Below are 7,704 nucleotides of genomic sequence, written 5' to 3' on the forward strand. Positions count from 1 at the left end.
ACAACGATAAACAAGAACAGCAGCAGCTGGCAAACCCCCTCATATTCATTTCAATCTCAGCAATATTTACATTTTGTTCTGAAATACAACTTGTGCTTCTGCGTACTTCGAAACAGATGCTGTGTCCAAAGAGTGGGTGAAGTGATGCTTACAAACATAATAGAGCTGTTCTTCATTTGTTCTAGTGTGCTGGGATAGACGGAACAGCACACTCCTGTGGTCTGAAGAGCACTGAAAATCTGGAGGTCCCAAACAGTAGCCCCACACTTCCTGATGGCTTTCTGTGCTGCTTGTCACACGTAACAATATCTTCCTATGCTGCTGTCTAACACTAAACAGAAAAATCAATACTGTGCTTTGTCGCCTGAAGCCATCTAATTCTGTGAGTTACCAGTAACTTTTATTATAACTTCAAGGAAAAAAGGAGGAAAACCAGGGATCTAATTTTAGTATCTTTACAACAAAGACAAAAGCACTGGCTATGTATACAGTATTATACATACTCATCAGTGCAAATCAAGATATAAAAGACATTACATTCACTATACAACAACAAAACAAACATGCACTGAAAAGTTACAGGGAGGTGTTCCTAAAAATGGTAGCTTTTTGACCTAGTATGCCAAAACATATTTGTTTGGCAGTAACCCTGTATGAAAACTTATGATTCAGAGGTGAATGACTTCATATGTATTTAGACCATAGATATTTAGTTGTCTGGTTAAGTATCACACACACGCACAAGAAAAAGAAAAAGAAACAAGAAATTGTATTTCATGGGCTCTTGCCTCTGGGTGTAATCAAGTAATTTCTGTAGCCAAACACACAACACAGGCTATGTGTTATTATGTTTAATAATGATTAATTATGATTAATAAAACAGTAGTTGTCATACATGAGGAAATTAAACAGTAAATGGGCAAATGACAGTACTTGCCTGTGGCAAAGACAACATTCTTTGACACTAGTCTATATTCCACGATGGAGAACTGAGGAAGCTCAATCCTCTCCACGCCAGTGACTGCATTATCTCCACCTCTCCAGTAGAACTCTATGTCATCAGTTGTGTAGCCATCTGCACGCAAAGCACAATAGTAAGTCAGAAATAACAGCAGACTCAAAGGTAGCCGCAAAGACACGCAGGCAGTTTGTCATTTGAGACAATGAAAAGCATCGGAACAGTTGGAGTCCTGTATGGTATTTTGTTCTGTTTTCTCCTGAAGAGCTGTGCCATTACAGTCTGCTCAGGAATTTGAAGCAATATATTCTGAGCTGGTTTTTATTTTTGGTTTTTTTTGTAACACTCTCAGAGAATTCACATAGAGATTAATGGCCACAAGGTGACAGAAAATGTTACCCAATAACCTGCAAAGTTGCATGATTTTCATATACATTTAGCACTGAAACCGAGTGTATATTTATGCTAATAATCACAAGAAGGTGGACTGTTCAATGAATAAAGACAAACAATTGGGGCAGATTTTTTCCACTCACACTAAAGAGTGTGAGTAGCACCATTTCCATCAGCTTCTGTAGTGGAGGACTGCAGCTGAATATAGAATATATACTAGTATTTTCTGTATATGGCTTACATCTCCAGCCAGTAGCAGAAATGGAGCAGGAACTCTTGAGGCGCAAGTATACATCTGAATATTTCAAACCTAGGACATGACTTGGTGGTTGAGAGAATCTGGTTCTGTTTGGAACACAATTGCAAATCATAAGTGGGGCCGATATGAAAGCCCAAGGGGGTTCCTCTGTCACAACCATCCATGCATAATAAAGTAGACCAAAAGAAAATGGCATCACAGTATTTGCTTTCTTGAAAATTAATGTGATTGACTGAAATATGAACATTCATTCTCTTATGTTGAAGATAAGCATCCAGTCACTGCCACTGCCAAGTAGACAAGAGCAATAAATTACTTCATTCTGTCCTAAATCCATTTTTCTAGGATGTATCCATCCATCCAGAAATGGATGACTCCTTCTATTTTTTTAAAAAAGTCAAATAAACAAACAAGCAAAAAATCCAAAGGGTGATAATTACATGATTCACACAGTGTTTATAGATACCAGTATGAATATTACACAGTTCTATAAAAGGAAAATTGCCCCGCATCTGAACTAGGTTTTACATGCATTTCCTTATGTACATACAGCTTTCTATTTCCAGAGTACAGTTCTGTTCATCTAATGGGTATCTTCTCAAGTCCATCATACAAGCTGCAGTGGTTGTGATTCTGAAATACAAACATGAAATAGAAATGCTGTACAGCCAGTAATCCAGTTTTTGTTGTTGTCATTTATTTTCCAAAGTGAGGATCCTCTGATGAATAACTTACAATATTTTAGGATCTGGTCCATTGTTTTACACTGAGCAGCAGCTTAATGCAACAGCAGTTACAGTGACTGCAATAGAACAATTCACTGTGACTTACCCTTATGCAACCAGTCCCTTTGGGGTTCAATGGACATATCCACATATGCGAGTACTACACAAACATTTGCTGAGATTAAAAAATATGACTATATACCAGAAAATGTGAAGCAAAAGAAGTCTGCTACAAATGTCAAAATGATTAGAGCTGTATGAATAACTGATTCCTTGGTTTTGTGACAGCTCTAGAAAAAAACTGAAATGCTGAAAAAATGCTTTAGTCCAGCAAAACGCTTTGTTTCAAAGTTGAGTATACTTCTCTAGTTTTCAGATTTGAAGAAGATTTTGTAACGAAGCACTGTAGTGAATTTTAAATTTTCTCCCCGAATAACAATACATTTTTGCTTCTTATCTGTAATGCAGGCAATTGAGCATACTAAGGATGAATTTGCCTAACATTTCACTATTGATGCATCTGCATTTTCCATCAAGCTCTTGCATATCAGGGGTGTAAAAAATGTACATGTACAACCAAAAAAGTTCTATTAACAACTTCACACAACATTGGCACTTTTTTTTTAAATATATATTAATGAACTTAGATATTTGTACTAACATATTTCAGTCTTTTGCTGAATCACAGCCTTCATCAAGAATAGGTACCTTATTGTGCATCATTTTCTTTATAATGGCTTCATATATATTTCACAAATTATCTTCTGGGCCCGACTAGGTCCATTCCTTACTGATCTTTTTCTGATATAAACAAGAGATGGATCTTGTACACAGTTCCTAAACAAATAATATTCTGGTGACAAAGAGGAAATGCCTTAAATGTACCTCTAAAAGCTGGAACTATCAATATTAAAAGTTTTGTCCGTGTGTTTTCTCTGTTTTGAAGCTTTCTCTTTAATCTCTTAACCAAGCTCTCATTTAAGATCCTGCAGCAGAATCCACCTGAGCTAAGTTGGTACAAGAGGGAGTGTGGTACCAGGATCTTTACTATTATGTTGTGTAACTGGCTTTAAATGGCAGCCAGAGAGAACATATGCAATTACAAGTGATTAATTTGACAGAATTATAAAAAAATATGCAGCTGGCAAACTTGCATTCCACTGACTAACTGCCTTACGACTTGTTAAGGAATGTATTTTTATTTTGGCCTGTTTGCATACCGTAGTGGTACTGTGTCACAGGTTCCAGTACTGGAAAATGCACATTCTTGCTCAAGTAACTTTTTAGACTACAGCATAATGTACAGCTTTAATTTCATAAATATGCACTAGAAAAGAAGATACAGCTAGATACAGATAGAAACATATTTACCCCATTTACTCAAAGTAAGTTGAGTGCTCAGAGGTCCCTCCTGAATGAACATTCAAGCAACCGAATTTAACTTGCACAAATGCTCATCGAAAGCAAATGTTAATTGCTCAGGCTTGTGCACACTCCCAAGAAGAACAGGTTTATTTTTTATGGGCTGGGATGCTGCCTGACACAGCAGGACTCCAAGGTTTCAAGAACTCATCATCACAGCAGTGACAGAGAGACAATTATGAGCCAGACAGTGGTAAAGCAAAGCAGTACACAGATACATATACATTCTGGGTAAAAGTAATACACAAAGGAAATATTTTTAATTGTTTAAAATCCTTCTCTACTACTTTATTACCAAACTGATTACCTTTGATCATATTGCTATATTATATAGGAACCCCAGGAGATGTGCTGGGAGGTGCTGCACAAACAACTGACAAGGATATTTTCTGTCCCCCAGAAGTTTACAATATAAATCAGTCTAAAAGTAATATAAATACTTTTTATGCGACTAGGTCACTGTCTTGATGGCTAATTTGATTCTCTTTTCATCCTGATGCAGAAATATGTTCATCCAAAAAAGAACAGAAGTGTGGTTTCCCTGTCTGGCCATTTGTAACTAACCTTTTCACCTTGCAAACATCCATCACATTTTATTTATGGGTGATAACTACATAAGTCCTTTCAGATAAAATACATATATTCCTCCACTCTATTTATTTATAACATTTAGCATTGTACTTCCTCAGAACAAGAGGTCTATATACAGCAAACACACAAGCAGTCAGACTCTATTTTTGATCCCCATTCTATGTCATTATTTATTTCTTGGTCTACTATGAGAAAAAAAAAAGGTGTTATATCATTGTAGGTCTTGTAAACTGTTCTGAACAAGGTGGAACAAACTCAGTGTCATGCCCAAATAGAAAAAGTTCCCCAGAAATGGGTTGAACTTCAAAAAGCTGCTGTCCCCTTCCCCCATTCTCACAGACATCTGTGGTGGTTAGCAAACTGCTTTCTCTGAAGTACAGAGATACTTTAGATAACTGTAGGTTAAGTCATTCAAACCTATGATAAATTCTGCATTGTTCAGAAGAGAACACAGAGACACTGTGGCCTCAGGATCACTTCCACTACATATTTTTTGAGGAACCGTTTTGCTCCGTGGGTATTCCATAACCAGTTGCAACCCTCCAAAATGTCTGCTATTATTCTCAGTGACCCTGTGTTTCGTGGCACATGAAACTCCAGGTTCCAGTCTCAGCCCACAGTATGAATCAATGCCTATATACTGCAGCTTAAGGCCAATGCCATCAGGATGCTCTGAAGCCACAGCACAAGAAGACAGGCTAGCAGTAGAGCAACACAAAGCAAAAGTCTAAATCAACAGAGCTAAAGCTCAGATATTTACTTTCTTCTGATCATAGTGCCCTATATCTTGCCAAGATTTAATTTCAGACAGTTATCCTTCACTACGTAACTCAGCTGCATTACACCATGGATATCTGACCTTGGATGTTGCATGCTTTCAGAAGAAAGGGAAGGACAGAAGTGAGCCACACATGAGCCATTGGTGAAATCCCTGCTAAGCAAATAATACGAAGTGAAATGCAGTCTGCTTGTGGACATTTACATTGTGAAGCAGAGGAAGCTAACTTACTCAAATACACTGTTTTATGGCAGATAATCCTCACCTGAATGATTTCAAATGCTTTTAGAGTGGAACAGAAAGACTTCTATACATTATTATGATCACAAGAGTTCTAATCTCCATCACTATTATACTGCTTGTGGGGATGGTTCTTTAGATAATGGAAACAAAAAAATTTTGCATTGCATTTTGTCATTTAACTACCTTTGGAAAAGACTGTAAACCTGCAGTGTTCCATACTGGGTCAATAGGATGAGAGATGAAAGCCTCCTTCTACTAAACTTAGTTAATTATAGAGACACTATTTCCAATAACATCCTAAACCTCTTTTAAGTTTCATAATAGACTGAGGCTATTTTTATTTTGTCTAGAAAGATTCATCCAATTATAGGTTATAATTGGATGATATGCAACAGGAAAAGAGGTGAAGGCTCAAGAGTCAAGTCAGGTCAGAAGTGCAACAGTTCATAAAAAACAAAAGCAGGTAAAATAATGATACTAGTCATATAATCCATCTGCACCACTTTTCAGATCTCATTCATATTTGTACTAGGGATTCTTTATCCAGCACTATGTAAGTGCAGCAATCTTGAGTATTATCTGCTTAAAAATACAAGAAACTTCCAGTGATGGAAATGGAAGTACTCATAGTCATGGCCTTAATCCGTGGCTGAATTCATGCAACCAGTGCTGATTGCAGCTTTTTCTTTATAAACTATAGGCACATCAAGAGACAACACAAGCACCCACATTCAATCTTACCACCTACACTTTGGACAAAATTTTCAGGTTTACAACTAATGCATGCCTTTCTGCTTCCTATAGCCAGTGGGCTTTCCAGATATGGTGGCTCTACATAAAGAGATAAAACCTGACTGAAGGCAATTCTGGCAAAATTAAGAAACATCCAGTGTGTCATTTGTTTTCTACAGTCATCTTTCAGACTTACAGCAGAAGGTTACGCAACACACTACCCAATGTTTGTAATAACCTTGTACCAGGAAGCAACTATCAACAATATGTAATGACAGTGATAAAATCTTCATCATGGAAGTACAGACCTGAGGCCGTAAAGCACTGTTCCGTCCGGGTGAAGGCGAATCATTCGATTCTTCACAGTAACACCATGCACAAATGATTTCTTGTCATTTAAGAAGTAAGTGTCGGGCACCCAGAGTTGATCTGCCACTCGGTTATCAAGCGTGAGGTTGAGAGGTATGCCAGCATAAGCCAGCCTCTTATCTCTCCAGTACTGTTGAAAATACATAGTCAAAGTGTAATCCTAGTGAGGAAAAAAGAAAAGCACAACAGTCAATCATACTTGGTGTAACTAGAAGAATTTTGGGTTTTACTTGTCACTAGCTTATTTTGCTGTTGGTTTCATTTAAATTTAAAAAAAAAAAAAAACAAAAAACTAATGAAAACATTAACTATTCCCATTACTTCCTAAATAATTCTAACAATTGCGATATCACTCTGTTCTAAAGGAACATTACAAATCTTAAGAAATTCAGCTAGTATTGGTATCTTTCATCCTGCTCCTCCTTTTCTTTCATGTGGTTCCCCTGACAACTACCCAAAATAACGATGTTTGTGGAATGATAAACGAGGTAATAGGTAAATACTGCCATCTTCCCCATTTTTAAAAATGATACATAAATGGAAAAATATGCAAAGTATTTTGAAGCAATATGCAAATTTCTGTCTGAAAAATAAGCTTCAAAGATGTTATTTATCATGTGCCTTTGTGTGAGACTGCATCTTGCAGTGACAAAAATTTTCTCATCAACAGACTACATTGCTATTTAGAAGAACAGCAAATCATAGGAAAGTCCTACTAATGTCCATGTTTGGTATTCATCATTTCATCAGTTTCATGGTGTCTGCTATGAGCTGTGATCATGAACTTACTTAAAAGCCTAAAAATAGATACAGAAGTCTAAAGCATCCATTTTGGTGAAGAGGGCTTTAAACTAAAGTTGCCAGAGGAAGGGAACCTCAATCCATCCCACTCCTCCCAGTTTGATTCCAGTGCCAGCAACAGATGCCAGGAGCCTGGAGGGGGATTGAAGGTCAGCATGAGGGCATCTGTTGACCAGTACAAAGGAATTCCAACCTCCTGCCAGTAAGTCAGCTTCATCAAGGGTGCAATTTAAATGCCTCTACGCAAACACATGTAGCATGGGGAATAAACAAGAGGAGTTAAGAGATGTGAGCACCCTTCAGGACTATGGTCTTATTGGCATAACAGAGATGTGGTGGGATGGCTGCTATTACTGGAGTGTTGGAATGGAAGGATACAGGCTCTTCAGGAAGGAAAGGCAGGGGAGATGCGGGAGTGTTGCCTTTTATGTCA

General features: G+C 37.5%; 1 protein-coding gene across 1 annotated transcript; it reads right to left on the reverse strand.

The window, feature by feature from the left end:
• Window positions 1-937: 937 nt before the first annotated feature.
• LOC104408424 (gamma-aminobutyric acid receptor subunit beta-3-like) lies at window positions 938-6,624 on the reverse strand (the record flags this gene model as incomplete). The annotated part of the gene is made up of 3 exons (XM_010018032.1): window positions 6,410-6,624; window positions 2,161-2,243; window positions 938-1,075 (listed from the first exon to the last, which is right to left on the reverse strand). Coding segments are annotated over exons 1-3 (427 nt in total), but the record flags the coding sequence as incomplete, so codon positions are not given.
• Window positions 6,625-7,704: the final 1,080 nt, after the last annotated feature.

The sequence above is a fragment of the Nestor notabilis genome, unplaced genomic scaffold, assembly GCF_000696875.1.
Source record: "Nestor notabilis isolate BGI_N333 unplaced genomic scaffold, ASM69687v1 scaffold1587, whole genome shotgun sequence".
Taxonomy (NCBI): Eukaryota; Metazoa; Chordata; class Aves; order Psittaciformes; family Psittacidae; genus Nestor; species Nestor notabilis.